Below are 17,044 nucleotides of genomic sequence, written 5' to 3' on the forward strand. Positions count from 1 at the left end.
GAAGCAAACTGCCCAGGTGCATGATCTGCTGGTTCCTGGGTTCTGCTGGGATATGTGTAACCCTCCTGATAGTCCACAGACACGCAGGATTAGTGTACAGGTCACCTGATAGATTGTGCAAGCTCATTAGATTCCCCAAGTCTCTGTGTCTGGGGGCACTTAGTAAAGGGAGAAGCTTCCTGGCAACTTCTTGTGTTTGGTGTTGAGCTTCTGCCAATGATTTAATGCCCTCCCCCACCCCGCCCTGTTGTTGAATTGGATGATTAAGTGGCGATTTATCAGAAGGTATGGCAGGAAAAACTTGTCGTCATTGCTAAGATCTCAGAAACTAGGTAACCGCAGTTCCTGGCTTAATGGTGATAAAATAAAGGGCATTTTCAATTTTCTTTTTCATTTTCAATTTTTAATGTCTGTACGTCCTGCTCCTGGGCTCCCAGGGAAGCTATACTTTAATATCTATCAAGGTCAACGTGACTTGGCAAAATCTCAGAGTATGGGACTTATTTCTTCCATGAACATACATCATACATCTGATTCGTTTAAAAAATAACAAAAAAGGAGCATTCCAAACACAAAGATAAGAAAAAGAAAAAAAATCTCCCTGGTTCCCATAATTTTTAAAACCATACAGCCTTGCGTATACTAGAAGCTTAAGACAAGGCCTGCATCTTTCTGAAATGTCCTTTGTCTAATGATTTGTAACTTTTTAATGTATGCCAAATGTTCCCTCACCAGAGCACTCTCTTCTTTGTGAAGATTGTGTATCTTGGGCAGCTCTCCTAGCCTGGGTTCAAATAAAACTCTTTCTTTTAAAAATTCTAAAAGATTTGTTCAATTTGCATCGACATTTCTTGGTATTGTCAGCAGGATGTCAGAGCCATGTTCATGAGATCGCCGGGGGTTCTTCTGGAACTCAGGCTTGGTACCAGCACGAGCCCCTTGTGCCCTTCCAACTTCCCAGCAGCTCACAGGTGTATCAGGTGCGTTCTCCTGCTATCTGAACCTCCTCAACTGGAGTTGATGGTCCTGACTTTTATTTGAGCTGTCGAGGGCTACCAGTAATATCCTCTAGGCGGAGATATCCCAGAGGGGTTGGAGCTGATGGGCTGGTTGTTTTAATTTGGCATTTTGCTAATGGACATTATTAATATAAGGCTTGACTAAATTTTCTGGTGAGAAATATGACAGATTGAATCACCTGGCTCCAAATACAAGGGACACTTACTTGCTCCTTCAGGGAAGATGGTGCTTTCAGGTGACTGGAAGCCTTGGGGAAGTGTCTCTGGAAACTTCCGCAGGCTTGACAGCTAGCACATGGGGATCCTCTCCTTGCAGGTGCTTACTTAAGTGGGAAATTTTCAGTAAGGATAACCTGAGTCTCAGATGGCCTAGATGGGACTCTTTTGACATCTTTGAATTAGTTTTCTTGTGCACAAACTTAGAGAAAGCCAATTATAAGACTAAACAAGCAGAAGCGAGGAAGTCATTTGGTCCAATCAGTGAAGCCCCCAACTTTGGGGCGGAACCAATGACCAATAGAGGTACTCTTTTGGTATCTTTGGACAAAACTGGTCATGTTCTAATTGAAAAATGGAAAATGACTCATTCAAGGATCCATAAATTATAATGTTACCTTGTGATTAGATTTGTTTGACAAAAGAGAGATATTGGGAAATTGGGGTCTGTAATGTCCTCTCCACAAACATGAGTGAAATGAAGGCTAGACTTCAGTTGCATCTTGTTTGTGTATATGTGTCCACATGTGTTATAGATGTGAGATATTTTCTGTACCTCCGGATGGTATTGCTAATAATTCATTTGTAAAAGAGTTCTATTTAATTGGCTTAACGGCAAACACTTGTAAAAATTGGGCACTCTAAAACTCAGAAGAATAAGAACTAATCCACACGTTTTTCAAGTTCATGTGATCCGGGACAATCTTTGATAAATTAAAATTCAAGGGTTTTGGTAAAATACACAAGTCTTTAGAGTTGTCAACATTAAATTTAAAACTTTTATTTTACCAAGGTTCACTGAAGGTCAAATAAAGTCGTTATCTCTGTTGCAATTTGTCAGCGAAGATTACTTAAAATGATGGTTGATTTTGTCTGTCTCATGAAGTATTCATGGGTAATTGTTAAGAGCAAGTGGGTTGAATAAATAAAAAGTGTTTTAATAAAGTATAATACTGAAATGTTAATTACTAAACATAGGTTTCTTTGCTTTTGGCTTCTTATCACAAAGAAACTAAAGATAAATTTGGGTCTGCCAATAAACACGTTGTATGTTTTATTGACAATTGTGCTTTGAAAAAATGCATTTTTAGAAATTATGAAATGTCCATAAATTGGCCAATTTAAAGAATTCTGATGTAACAGACAGCTCACAATTGGTTACTACTTAGTTTTCACTGGAAACTGAAGTTTTTAAGAGTTAAAATTCTGATAAATGTGATTGAGATTGTTGGAAATAATACTGAAAGCAACTCTGCATGTAGGAATTTGGAAGATACAGAAGAAAGGTATAAGGAATGAGGATATATTTTTGTTGAGGAAAAAAAATTGTCTTGAAATGAGAATTTGTTGTTTAGAGAGGGAAAACTTAGGACAAACTCTAAGTGGAAAAAGAAAGTTATAAAAGGTTCGAGAAGGAGAATCTTTGGAAAATAATTTTATACACTGTCAGGACTAATATTGCAATTAGTGAATTTTAAAAGTACACTACTATAAGATTGGAATTTGGTTTTTCTCTCTTAGTCTTTTTAAGACTAAGTTTTCCTGGCTTGTTGGTCTGGTCTTGATAAGAAATTCTAATCAAAGTTTTTTATTTCTGCTCAGAAAAAGCAAAGTTCTATGTTTTGTCTTCATCAGTTTTTTGATTACTTAAGAAAACTAAAACTTCTCAATATTTAAAGAGCTGAATATTGTTAACAACTATGTATTCTGTATTTGCTTTTAGACTCTCTTATGGCCACCTTTGTTAAAAAGATTAAGGTTTTCTTTTTTTGGACTAATTAAGTTTTAAGTTCTGTAATGATCTGTAATCCTATTTTTAGGCATGTACTCTAGAAACTTCTGAGGTTTTTAATAAACTACCCTCCAATTCAAATTCTAAATGAAATATTTTTGATTAATTAGGCTTGTTTGTTTGGTATATTAAGTTACATAAGAAGCATTGTCAAACAAATAATGATAAACCTTCTTAGGCTATATTGTGTGGGTAAATGCTATAACTTTTGCAAAAATTCTTTAAAATTCCTAAAGTTTTAATATGTCCTGGTATAATATCATCACTTGAAATTCTACTTATTGAAATGTGGTGTTGAATGTTGAAATTTGGAAATAACCAAATTTCCTTGTCAACTCTATTACAATGCACTCCCATCAGACTTTAACCATGGACATTTTTGAGTCTTTTGTCATTTATAGTTATTGTCCTGATGCTTTTGCAAATCTGTTTCAGCTTCAAGGAGATTCACAAAAAGGACTGTTGATGAACTCAGGTTTCTATATCTTTAAGATCATAAAACTAAACTGGGAAGGAATTTCCAGAACTAATGGAAAAATTACATTCAAACAGAATGGAAATTAATAACATGAGGCTGAGTGAACTGAAAAAGATGATTATAGTTTTTATGAGTTTTGTTTAAACATTGCTCTTTCTCTAGTGTTTGCTCTTCCAGATTCAAGGAAACCTTTTCTCCTAATCCGAGTTAATAGAAATTTGATAAAATATTCCTTTGTAAGCAAATAGAAACATTTATCTTTTCTCCCTATCAAAACCCTCCTGAATTCAGAAACTCTGAGTATTCTTTCTCTCAAGGCAATTATAGTCATTTACATAAATCCAATGAGAATCTGTTCACCTTGTAACAGGACACCATTGAAAACATTGGCTGTATTACCAAGGCTTTAACTGGAATATCGTATTTGAGAGACACATGAGTCGACTCAGATATGATTGGAGAGCTTTAAGGAACTAAGGTTGACTTTATGGAGTCAATAAAGCCCCTTGAAAATGTTGGCCTGATACCTTGCTCATAGAATTCCCAGAAGCCTTACCAGGTGAGTAAAGGTTCCTGGCAGATGCAGGAACCTCAGGATATTTTGGGGACCTCAGGAAGAGAGGAATTCACCCAAAGCTGCAGGTATTGCAGGTGAATCTGATGGTAAGTATTTGGTATAGCTTTTGGCCTCGAGAGGCTATTAAAAATTCAATGTGAAATTCCTTCTAAAAAGTTCCAGCAAAGCAGATTTTTAAAAACCCATTTGGTCAATATCACTATTCTTGCTGTAAATAATTCAGCTAAATTTGTTAAAAATGGACTTTTTTCTTTTTTTACAAAAATGAATTTGTTTTAATTTGGCTATCTTTACAGAAATGAGGGTGCCTTTAGGGAGAAAAATTAAGTTTCAACAACACATCTTTGTAGATGTTCGATTCTAGTTCTGATTAATTGTCTTTGAATGTTTACTGTGTGCCTGTAAAACTGGGCTGGATTCTGAATTCTTCTGGTTTCCTCAAATACCTGGCTATGACCCTCTGAATAAAAGTTTCCAATTTTCTCCCATTCTATTGACTTGGAAGCACTGAGACCTAAAACCGTCTTTTTCCCTAAAGACCTGCAGCCTGAGGCGAGACAACCTGAAGTAAACTTCGGAAAAATTTCTACAACAGCTCAACATATAGATGCAATGATTATTTTCCTTTTTTTGAATCATTCTCAAATTCCTTAGATCAACTGTAGTGAATGCATTTTTCTTTTGAACATCACCATGCTTGATCTGATGATATTTTACTTAGGATTTACAAACTCTAATCTTAAAAGTGGTATTCATGTCTCGTTTTCTCATGTGTTGTCTTTATCGGGTTTTGTGAATGCATTTTTGTAATGAGTTGTGTTGCTTTAAAGGAGCAGGCCTGGAAAGAGAAGCAGATATGCTGAAGGAGCTCCATCTCTTCCTGTTGGTCGTCCTGCTGCTTGTCTGTGCCTTCTTCTACCAGCTAAGCCTGAAGTCCAGCTGCTTCTTCTGCCTTCCTCCCCAACAGTTAGAGCAGGACCCAGGAGCCCTCCTGGGCAATGGGCACGGCATTGTGTTCATAGAGACCTCGGAGAGAATGGAACCAACTCCACTGGTCTCTTGTGCTGTGGAGTCTGCTGCCAAGATTTACCCCAGGCAGCCTGTGGCATTCTTCATGAAGGGTCTCTGCAATACCACACGGCTGCCCTCCAACTCCACTTACCCAGGCTTTTCCCTCCTCTCAGCAATAGACAATGTTTTCCTCTTCCCTTTGGATATGAAAAGGCTGTTTGAAGACACACCATTGCTTTCATGGTACACTCGCGTAAGTGTTCAGAGAATCTTAGAATGTCCGCGTTGGGAGCGACTGCAGACAATGAGTCCAGTCTCCCTTATTTTATGGATTGGTAAACTGAGTGCAAGGGCTCAGTGTCAGAAATGGGACTAGAACCCAGATCCTGGCCTTGATTCTATAGCACTGAGTCCTGATTCAAATAAACAGGAGAGACTTAAGTTAGGTTTCTCTGTAGCTTTGTGTCTTATGCCTCCAGCCTTATTTCTTAGGAATGAGGTTTCTTTTGAGACTATCCTTAACTGAATGAGTTTCTGTGTCTTTTCTGGGGGTATAACCACTTATTTTTCATTTACTTAAACCCATCTATGTAAAACTTTTTTTTTTTTTTTGCATCTGAATGGGAAACTAGGCAATATTTAATTTGAAAATGATGTGACTGGAAAATTCGTGAAGAATCAGGTGGAGTGCTGCTATATGAGATTGAGTTATATTAAGATATGACCAAGAAACTCCTGGAGCTCTTGAGAATTTTGTAATCTTCCCCTCAGTAACATAGCATAATATGGAAATAATATTTCAAATTAAATATTTCTCTCATAGAGGACCCACGGTCAGATAATGCTTAAGGAAATTACAGTAGAACCACTCAATAACTCCACAATGCAGGCTTTAGCTGGGAATCTTATGAAGACTATAATACAATCTGGAATAAATACACTTACATTATAATGTGATTGTAATTATTTTAGCTACATATCACCTCACTCCCCACCCCCCTACCCCGGCCCCGTCCACGTGGAAGAAAAAGACCTAAGGAAAATAACACAATATCAGGTTGTGTGATTGGATTAAGAGTACATTTAGTGATGAGAACATGTTAATTTTAAAAATAAAATTACTTGGGATCCCTGGGTGGCGCAGCGGTTTGGCGCCTGCCTTTGGCCCAGGGCGCGATCCTGGAGACCCGGGATCGAATCCCACGTCGGGCTCCCGAGGTGCATGGAGCCTGCTTCTCCCTCTGCCTGTGTCTCTGCCTCTCTCTCTCTCTCTCACGGTGACTATCATAAATAAATAAATAAAATAAAATTACTTAATAAAACTAAAAAGTAATTTAAAAATTGATATCAAAATAATACCATTTGCTTGTCATATAAAGTCCTTTTTGAGTTCTAATCGTAGGCTAGACCAAATGGCAGCAAACATTTTCACAGTAAAGTGCCAGATTGTAAATACTTTAGGCTTTGCAGGCCCAGAGGCAATAGTGAGGCTATTATGCAGGTACTCGTGTTACTTTCCTGTGGCTGCTGTAACAGATGACCATAAATGGAGTGACCTAAAACAGCAGACATTTGTTCTCTTACCATTATGGAGGCCAGAAGTCCCAAGTCCACATCACTGGGTGGATGTCAAGGTGCTGGCCAGCCCCAGTTCCCAGGGAGGCTCTAGGGAAAAATCTTTCTTGTGGAGATCTGCGCATTTCCCTTTCCTCTCTCTGTTTCTCTCTCTGAACTTTCCCTCTATGTCTTTCTTTAAAGGATACTTCCTTTTTTTTTTTTTTTTTAAGATTTTATTTATTTATTAATGAGAGACACAGAGAGAAGCAGATACATAGGCAGAGGGACAAGCAAGCTCCCTGCAGGGAGCCCGATGAGGGACTCGATCCCCAGACCCTGAGATCACGCCCTGAGCTAAAGGCAGACGCTCCACCAGTGAGCCACCCAGGTGTCCCTAAAGGATACTTCCAATAGCATTCAGGTACATCAGGGTAACCCAGGATAATCTCTCCATCTCAAGATCCTTAATGTAATCACATCTGCAAAGACCCTTTTTGCATATGAGGTGACATTCACAGGTCCCAGGATCTAGGACCTAAGGTCTTTGAGTGGCCATTATTCAGTCTACCATCCTAGGGGGAAGATGCCCTTGCATCTACTTACTGTCAACTAGAGGCATTTTCTGGACTAAGCTCCAGGCCTGTGGGGGCAGTGACCAGTTTTACTCTTGGGCCCATGTGACTTCTAGATCCCAGTGTGCCCATCTCTTCTCTGGAGGAGCCTGGGAGTCTTAAATCGAGGCTCATCAGGAGGCCATGGAACAGCTCGAAAGACAGATTTCATCTGCAGCTGCCAGCAAGGGGTTCCCAACAAAAGGTGGTGATCAGCATGGGCCCCTGGGAGCTGGGGAGCAGGGCGTAGGTCAGGGAGGCAGGCCCTGTGGCTCTCAGGGCTAGCCTGCTAGAGAATGTTCCAGGAGGACTACACCAGCACAGGCAGTGCTTTGGCCTACTTTCCTCACACCTGGGCTAGGTGAACATTACCTAAACTGTGCTTTGCTCCTGGGACAAATAAATCTCTGCTCAAATTGTTTTGGAAGATGCTGCATGTTACCTGCTGCCTTTTTTTCCCCGCCTCACAGACCACTCATAGACATGAAGAAATTAAATCCTCTGTAGTTCTAAACTAAAGAAACATTCATTTGATTCAACCTAACATTTTCCAAACTTATTTGAGCCTGGATATCTTTCTCAGTTGGACATTAATGTTTTCTTGGAGCTAATGTTCCATAGAGCACAGTTTAGGTCCTCTGAGTTGCACTTCAATTTTACAAGTGTTGAGTTTTGGGAACAAGTAGGCCCTGGGACACAGAGCCCTAAGGCCCTGCCCCATCTGAGCCTGCAGGGTACTACACCAGGCCGTGTGTCTGCAGAGATCACACCATGATACCTTAGGGGTGCTGGCCCATGGCATGTTCTGCCCCAGTTAGGCCACCTCAGGATAGCTGGGGGCCAGCTCTTGGGGATGGCCCAATGTGCCATCACTTGCTGGTGCCCACTGGGTTTGCTGCACTGATTTGACAACTGTAGCTCTAGGAGATGCCAGGGGTTGAGTACTGTGGGGTGGGGAGGGGCTGAGTAGCATGACCCTAATCCTCTTCTAGTGCTCACCCCCAACGGAGCTCTTGTGTTTTAGGTTGATGTTAGTCCCATGCTCACTAAAAGGCAGATTTTTTCTTCCTCTTGTTCTGTGTGGCTTTTGATATCCTATGTCTCTGGGGCTGTTCACTAACAATCGCCAATTTACAAAATAATCAACTTTACTTATTTCTACTAAACCTTGTTTCTTTTGAACAAATGGATCTCTGGAGCTAGACTGCTTGGGTTCAAATCCAGTCCCTGCCTCTCTCACCTTGGACAAATTACTGAACATCTTATTTCTTTCAGCTTTTCACTTGAAAAATTGGAATAACCATAATGCCAGTGTTGAGTATTTGTGTAGATTATGAAGAGCTTGGAATAGTTTTTGATGCATTTTTGCTCTTATTATTTATGAGGTTTTCAGCCATTGTATATAATTCTGGTGATGTTAATGACTTGTGTAAAGATTTCTGCAAAGTATTAGTTGACCTGCCTGCATTTGACTTTATAGCAGTTTTTTTTTAATAGTAGAGTTTTAAAGAATGTTTATTTTGTCAAGGGCAAATGTTTAAATACAATCCTTTTTTTAAAAAATGATTTATTTATTTATTTTGGAGAGAGAGAGAGAGAGAGGCAAAAGGAAAGAGTTTTAGTAGACTCTTTGTTAAGCACAGAGCCTGACATGGGTCTCAATCCCATGACCCTGAGATCATGACCTGAGCTGAAACCAAGAGTCAGACACTTAACTCACTGTGCCACCCAGGGTCCTTGTTTATGTTTCATCTTTTAATCAACATATTTCAATTCAGAAAAATCTATTTTGGGTGCATCTGGATGGCTCATTTAGTTAAGTGTCTAACTCTTGATCTCAGCTCAGGTCTTGATCTCAGGGTCATGAGTTCAAGTCCCGTGCTGGGCTTCCACACTGGGCATGGAGCCTACTTAAAAAAAAAAAAATCCATTTTGTTTTCTCAATTCAAAATTTTGGCATTCCATTTGGAATGTTGCCATTTATAATGATTAATTTTTATTGCTTTTAGAGCCATTTTCTGTTTTGCTCATGTTTTAGCATTTGCAGTCATCCTTGACTTCTATCTCCAACTCCAAACCAATCCATCTGACCAGCTTCATCTTTACTGTGTGCTCAGAAGCTGACCACTTCCACAGCCTTCCTAACTTGCCTTTGTTCTTCAGCCCTTGCCACCTCCCAAGCCCCACCCCTGTTGTCCACATAGCAGCCAGTATGAACTTTTTAAGACTAAGTCAGGTCACTCCCTTCTTCCAAACCTTCCAAGTAATTTCCGCCTTTACCGCAGCCTGTGTGACCCGCCCTTCCTCCCCACCCATCCCTCTCTGCTCTCATCTCCTATCCCTCTCCTTCACTACTCTGCTTTGGCCACACTGCCTCTTTTCCGTTTCTGTACACAATGAGTGTGCTCCTACCCCGGGGCCCTTGCACTTGCTGTCTTCTACCTAGAACCCTCTTCTCTGAGATATTGGTATGGTTCACTCACTAACTTTATTCAGGTTTCTACTGGAAGCCAAGATAAGATAGGGCTCCACCCTGCCTCCTTATCCAGGTTTTTATCCTTCACAGTCCTTGTGAACACCCAACATATTATGTATTGATTTGTTTATTGTCTATCTCCACCCAGTAGGGATTTTTGTCTGTCTGTTTACTTCTATCTCCTTAGCAACTGTAACAAAGCTTGGCACATAGCAAGTTGTCCCTCAATGAATATTACTAAAAGAATGAATTAATGAAGGAATACATGCATGCCCTTTTAAGATTCTTCTTCTTCTTCTTTCTTTTTTTAAAAGATTTTATTTATTTACTCATGAGAGACACACAGAGAGACAGAGACACAGGCACACAGGCAGAGGGTGAAGCAGGCTCCATGCAGAGAGCCTGATGTGGGACTCGATCCCAGGACCCGGGGATCACAACCTGAGCCAAAGGCAGACGCTCAATGGCTGAGCCACCTAGGCGACCCTCTTCTACCAATTTCTTAAAGAGCACACATATTGGTCTGTTAGATAGTTTCCTAGCTTATTTTTTTCTTTATTAGTTTTCAGCATTTTTAGGGTTTAAAACATTCTTCCTTCACAGTTTCATATTTGTGGTTAATGTACCCCCTGCTGAAAATGCCTCAAAGGGTTTATTGTGAAATCCTTGCTGGATTTCTTCTTTATCATTCTACTGCTTCAGTTTTTTAAAAAAACAAATGCACAAAATTTAAGAGCTGCTAAAATCTTCCCGTTGTTACTGATTGCTGTAAACTTTCCACTTAAAGGCAAATTTGGAGGTGGAGGTAAGTTTGGTAAATTTGCAAAATTGGTCTTTTGTCCAGTTGATCTTTGAGAAGCTGGCTTGCTTCCTTCTCAGCTACCCTGGGCTGGCTTCTCATTGTGACACCCTCCCTTTCCCCTGCTGCTGTGGCTGATTTGTTCATGTTCCCGCAGATCAACACCAGTGCGGAGAGCAACTGGCTTCACGTCAGCTCGGATGCGTCCCGCCTGGCCATCATCTGGAAGTACGGTGGCATCTACATGGACACGGATGTCATCTCCATCAGGCCCATCCCTGAGGAGAACTTTCTGGCTGCACAGTCTTCTCGGTACTCTAGTAACGGGGTGTTCGGGTTCCTCCCCCACCACCCCTTCCTGTGGGAGTGCATGGAAAACTTTGTTGAACACTACAATTCAGAAATCTGGGGCAACCAGGGTCCCAATTTGATGACCCGGATGTTGAGACTGTGGTGCAAACTCAGAGACTTCCAGGAGGTGAGTGACCTCAGGTGTTTGAACTTGTCCTTCCTGCACCCCCAAAGATTTTACCCCATCTCCTACCCAGAGTGGAGGCGCTACTATGAAGTCTGGGACATGGATCTTAGCTTCAACGACTCCTATGCTCTGCATCTGTGGAACTACATGAACAAGGAAGGAAGGACTGTGGTCAGAGGAAGCAACACGCTGGTGGACAATTTGTGCCGCAAGCACTGTCCCAGGACTTACAGGGACCTGATTCGAGGCCCAGAAGGGGGGGCACCTGGGAAGCTGGGTCTAGGTAACACTTAGGGCTGACGCTGGGTCATTGCTGCTAAGTTGTAGATCTGGACACTTCCTAGAGCGGTAGCTTTGTGTTCATGCCCATGTTGCCCAGGATTACAATCAGCTTTCTCTGTCTGTAGTAGAAAAAATCCCCAAAACCACTAGTGTGTAAAATACAGAAGCTTATTTCTCTCTCATGTAAAAGAAGTCTGAAGGCAAGGTGATTGGTGGGGAAGGTACGGTGGAGGAGTATGGCCATCAGGGACCTGGGTTTCTTGCATCGTTTTGTTTGACATTTGTCATCCTTAGTGTCCATAGCCCATGGTCCATACTGCTGCTTGATCTCCAGCCCATTATATCTGCATTTCAGGCAGCAGCAAGAAGGAAGGAGAAGGTGCACCTCCTTTATTTTATGAAGACTTCCCACAAGGACCTTCTAACACTTCCCCTTCCATCTCACTGGTCAGAGTGTAGCAGCAAGGGAGGCTGAAAATTTTAAGGAGGAAGAAAGAGAAAATGAGTGTTAGGAGAGGCAGCTAATGGTTTTGCTAACATGTTAAATTTACTTCTGTAAGATTAGTTTTAAGATCTGTTAAAGAATTGACTGGGGAAAAAGGGACTTGATTTCTGGTCTTAATTTTGATATTCATGAATGTATTCATTCAGTGAGCATTAATTGAGTCTCTTCTGTGTGCTAAGCGCTGATTTAGTTGCTGAAGATACGGTTGGGTCAAACATACAAGATTCTGGGCTGTAGTAGCAAAGTACCATAGACGGGGTGGCATATAAAAAACAGAAATGTACTTCTCACGGTTCTGGAGGCTGGTCGTCTAAGATTAGGGTGCTAGCATGGTTGGCTTCTAGTGAAGATCCTTGTCCCGTGGCGGGGGGCACTTTTCCTGTTGAAGCTTCATGTAGTGGAAAGGGTCAAGGGAGCTCTCTGGGGCTTCTCCCTCCTTTTAAAAAGATTTTATTTATTTATTTGAGAGAGTGACAGAGCAAGCATGAACAAGGTGGTGGGGGGGATGGACAGAGGGAGAAGGAGAAGCAGACTCCCGTCTGAGCAGGGTGCTGATGTGGGGCTTGATCCCAGGATCCTGGGATCATGACCTGAGCGGAAGGCAGATGCTTAACCACCTGAGCCACCCAGGCGCCCCTCTGGGGTCTGTTTCATAGAGGAACTGATCCTACTCATGAGGGCTTCACTTTCATGACCTAATTACCTCCCAAAGGCTCCACCTTCTAATAGCATCACATTGAGGCATGGGATTTCAGCATATGAATTTGGGAGGGACATGAACATTCAGTCCATTGTAGGTCCCTTGTACTTACATCCTTATGACTGGCCACATTGCCCTCTGATAGCCTCTTGCCTTCCCAGGGTGTCTGCTATTCCCTACCCTATCTCAATTGGCTCATGAAAGCAAATTACAAATTCCAGTTTTTATAAACCACTTCCCTTTAATAATCACATAAAAATTTATCTCCTCTTTTTAGGATGCATGAGAATCAATATTTCTTCTACAAATATTCATCAACCAAGATTTTCTAGGACTTTCCTTTTGGTAATTGGCTTTATGATCACAAAAATATGATGTTGTTTTTTAAAACTATATCCCCCCTATCCCCTTTCATTCTGATATTTCCCTCTTTGAGAATCACTGCTAATGACAGTCTTATTAAAAAATATTCACAAATCATGTCACCTGCCCAGCTGTATTTATTCTTGGCTACTTGCTCTGGATTCTTAGACATCTGACACCATGGTCAGATTTTGGGGCCTGCTGTTCCTCCTCACAGCTACTTTCTGAGTGTGTCGTCAGAACCCCTGCTGGTTTTCAGCTCTCCTGATTGCCTCCACAGGTGAGGATTTTCAGGGCCAGCATTTTCAGGAAGGACAGTCACACGCATTGGATCTCCTTTCTACATCTGGAGAATATATGAAAATGTCTTTCCAACTAAGATTCCCAAAGGTTTTAAATGGTTTGATTAGGAATAGTTTTAATATTTCTTTTTCTTTCTTTCTTTCTTTCTTTCTTTCTTTCTTTCTTTCTTTCTTTCTTTCTTTTTTTTTTTGGTGGGGGGGAGAAAGTGAGAGCTCATGCACCATGAGAGCAGGGTGAGGGAATTGTGGGGGGAGTAAAGGGAGAGAGACAGAAAGAATCTTAAGCAGGCTCCATGCCCAGTGCAAGCCTGAGGTGGGGCTGGAATTCATGACCCTAAGATCATGATATCTTCTGAAATCAAGAGTCTAAGGCTTACCCTACTGAGTCACCCGGGTACCCCAGGAATAGTTTTATTTATGTATTTTTATTTTATTTTATTTTTTTCAGGAATAGTTTTAATATTTCAAAAATTTATGAATTATTTCATGATGGGACCAAATAGGCCAATCTCAATGTCAAATTTCTTTATGTGGGGCTGTGATTATATGAATTCACTGTGTTAATGTTGATAATTTAATGTTTATAGGGAGATTTACCTGACAGTAAAATGCTTTTGATTAATAAAATGTAGGAAATAAATTTATACTGTATGGCTTAGTAAGTACAGTTTGTCTAGTAGAAAAGGAAATTTCAAGACATGGTAGTGAGGTGGGGATTGGGCAAAGTGCTAAAAGTAGAGAGTGGTAAGAATTGTGGGATTTCTGGGACTCCAGATGGCCCTGGATTTCTTTTGGCCTTTTCTTTGGAGTCTGTGCCACATGTTTATGTCATGATAGACTTTGAAAATAGGCTATGCTGGTGGCTTCTCTATACTAAATTTTTTTTTTCTCCAAGTTCCACACTCATTCTTAGAATTTCAAACAACAAGATTGTATGGAGCAAAGGGTGAAAGTGCCTCTTGCACCACTGTCAAATTTGGTATGTATCTCTCACCTTTTCTCTGCATATATAGCATGCTGTTGATAAGAAACTTTGGCCATAAGCCTTCCAAGAATTTCCAACTAGCACCTTGTCTGCCCTAGTTCTTTCCCCCCGCCCCCCGGAACCCCTACAGTAGCAAGTAAAGGGTTAAGACTGACTCTGGAAGGTTATCTAGTTTCCTGCCTTAGCCTAGTGCTTGTGCAAGTCTAGTAGGTAAATATTTGATTCATGAGAGACACAGAGAGAGGCAGAGACATAGGCAGAGGGAGAAGCAGGCTCCCTGCGGGACCCTGGGATCATGACCTGAGCCAAAGGCAGACACTCAACCCCTGAGCCACCCAGGTGCCCCTGATACGATAGCTTTTTGAACACATATTATTATGTCAGTTGTTTTTCACTTTAACATTATGTATCTTGGATACCCTTTTTCATTAGCATAATTTATTCTTCATGATGGTTGCAGAGTGTTTTATTGTAGGGTATACATTATAATCTATTTAATGAATACCCATCTGGTGGACATTTTAGTTGGTTCTAATTTTAATAGTGTAGGTAATGCTGTAGCAAAAGCTCTGATTCTTGGATTGTCGACTTTACATTTTGATATGTGGTGCCAATTTGTTTTCAAAAAAGCTGTTTGAAATTACCCATTTCCCCATCCTTCACCGATGCCAAAAGTCTATTTAATTTTAACCAGTATGATAGTTTAAAAAATGTATTTAATTGTCACATTAATTTTGGTGAGGCTTAGTGTTTCACATGCTTAATAATATATATTCTCTTTTTCTGTGAATTGCCTAATATTTTTAAATCACTTTTCTATTGGGTTGTTTTTCTATTTCTTTTTTTTTTAATTTTATTTTTTTTATATTTCTTTTAAAAAAATTTTATTTATTTATTTATTTATGATAGTCAGAGAGAGAGAGAGAGAGAGAGGCAGAGACACAGGCAGAGGGAGAAGCAGGCTCCATGCACCGGGAGCCCGACGTGGGACTCGATCCCGAGTCTCCAGGATCGCGCCCTGAGCCAAAAGCAGGTGCCAAACCGCTGCGCCACCCAGGGATCCCTGTTTTTCTATTTCTTGATGTGGAACCACGCTTTGTATGTCAAGGTTATAAACATTTTTATTATTTTAGTTGCAGTTTTTTTCAGTTCATTCCAGTTTGCCATGCCTTGGGTTTGTTTCTAGACTCAGAGAGTGGGTCCTGGTTAGGCTGACCCTGCATTTTTCATTTTGCAGAAGAGAAAATCTTTTTCCTGAGAAAGGAGATCTCTCCTGTAGTGCATCAATGTCCTTCAAGGTGATTTTTTTCAGGGAATGGGTTAGAGTGTAGGTTGTGTAGGGGTTTCATTCTTTTTTATGGCTGAATTATGTATATATATATATATATATATATATATATATATATATATAACCTCTTCTTTATCCATTCATCTATTGATGGACAAGATTAGGTTGCTTCCATAATTGGCTATAGTGAATAATGCTGCAATAAACACAGAGAGGTGTATATATCCCTTTGAATTAGTGTTTTTGTATTTTTTTGAGTGAATACCCAGTAGTGTGATTACTGGATTATAGGTAGTTCTATTTTTAACTTTTTGAAAAACATCCATACTGTTTTCCAGAGTGACTGCACCAATTTGCATTACCACCAAAACTGCAAGAAGGTTCCCTTTTCTCCACACTCTAGCCAACACTTGTTTTTCCTTGTGTTGTTGATTTTAACCATTCTGACTGGTGTGAGGTGATATCTCATTGTTTTGATTTACATTTCCCTGATGATGAATGATGTTGAGCATCTTTTCATGTGTCTGTTCGCCATCTGTATGTCTTCTTTGGAGAAATGTCTGTTGATGTTTTCTGCCCATTTTTAAGTTGGATTATTTGTTTGTGTGTGGTTGAGTTGTATCAGTTCTTTATATATTTTGGATACTAGCCCTTTATTGGATATGTCATTTGGAAGTATCTTCTCCAACTCAGTAGGTTGACTTTCAGTTTTGCTGATTGTTTCTTTCACTGTGAAGAAGCTTTTTATTCTCATGTAATCCCAATAATTTATTTTTGTTTTTATTTCCCTTGCCACAGGAGGCACATCTAGAAAAATGTTGCCACATCTGATGTCAGAGAAATTGTTGTCTGCCCTCTCTTCCAGGACGTTAAGAGATCTTAAACTCTAAAGTTTTGACTCGGGGCAGCCTGGGTGGCTCAGCGGTTTAAGCACCTGCCTTTGGCCCAGGGTGTGATCCTAGGGTTCCCGGATCGAGTCCCATGTCAGGCTCCCTGCATGGAGCCTGCTTCTCCCTCTGCCTGTGTCTCTGCTTCTCTCTCTATCATGATAAATAAATAAAATATTTAAAAAAAAAAAAAAATAAAGTTTTGACTCTTTTCTCCCCTCTAGTGGGCAGCAGGAACTCCTGGAGTGAAGAGTGCCCTGGCCAGAGGGGGACGGGGAGGAACAAGATTCCCCATCAGAGTAGATGGCTTTCAGACATCCCTTCTTGATCTTGGTCCCGGCCATCCAATCCTTTTTTTTCCCCCATCTAAAAAATTGCGATAAAAAATATAGATCATAAAATTTATCAGTTTAACAATTTTCAAATGTACAATTCAGTCGCATTAAGTACATTCACATTGTTGCACAGCCAACACCACTATTCATCTCTAGAACTTTGCCATTGTCCCAGACTAAAACTTTGTACCCATTAAACAATAATTTCCTATTCCCTACACTCCCTCCACCTCACCCCAGCCCTTGGTAACCACTATTCCACCTGGAATATCTCTATGAATTTAACTATTCCAGTTACCTTATATAAGTGGAATCATAACATTTCTCCTTTTTGTATCTGACTTCTCTCACCTGGCATAATATTTCTAAGGTTCATATTGTGG

The 17,044-nt window shown here is 40.4% G+C and overlaps 1 protein-coding gene across 3 annotated transcripts; it reads left to right on the forward strand.

Annotated features, from left to right (window-relative positions):
• The first annotated feature begins 739 nt into the window (after positions 1–739).
• Positions 740–12,981, forward strand: A4GNT (alpha-1,4-N-acetylglucosaminyltransferase). Of its 3 annotated transcripts, none has more exons than XM_077865000.1 (3): positions 740–980; positions 4,919–5,346; positions 10,694–12,981. In XM_077865000.1, exons 2-3 carry the CDS (start codon positions 4,939–4,941, stop codon positions 11,306–11,308), a joined length of 1,023 nt encoding a protein of 340 aa, XP_077721126.1. In that variant the 5' UTR covers positions 740–980; positions 4,919–4,938; the 3' UTR covers positions 11,309–12,981. The 3 variants fall into 3 exon arrangements, with proteins under 3 accessions (XP_077721126.1, XP_077721124.1, XP_077721125.1); XM_077864998.1 differs by having other exon boundaries at positions 741–980; positions 4,913–5,346; XM_077864999.1 differs by lacking the exon at positions 740–980 and adding an exon at positions 3,133–4,064 and having other exon boundaries at positions 4,913–5,346.
• Positions 12,982–17,044: the final 4,063 nt, after the last annotated feature.

This window comes from Canis aureus, chromosome 22 (genome assembly GCF_053574225.1).
Source record: "Canis aureus isolate CA01 chromosome 22, VMU_Caureus_v.1.0, whole genome shotgun sequence".
Taxonomy (NCBI): Eukaryota; Metazoa; Chordata; class Mammalia; order Carnivora; family Canidae; genus Canis; species Canis aureus.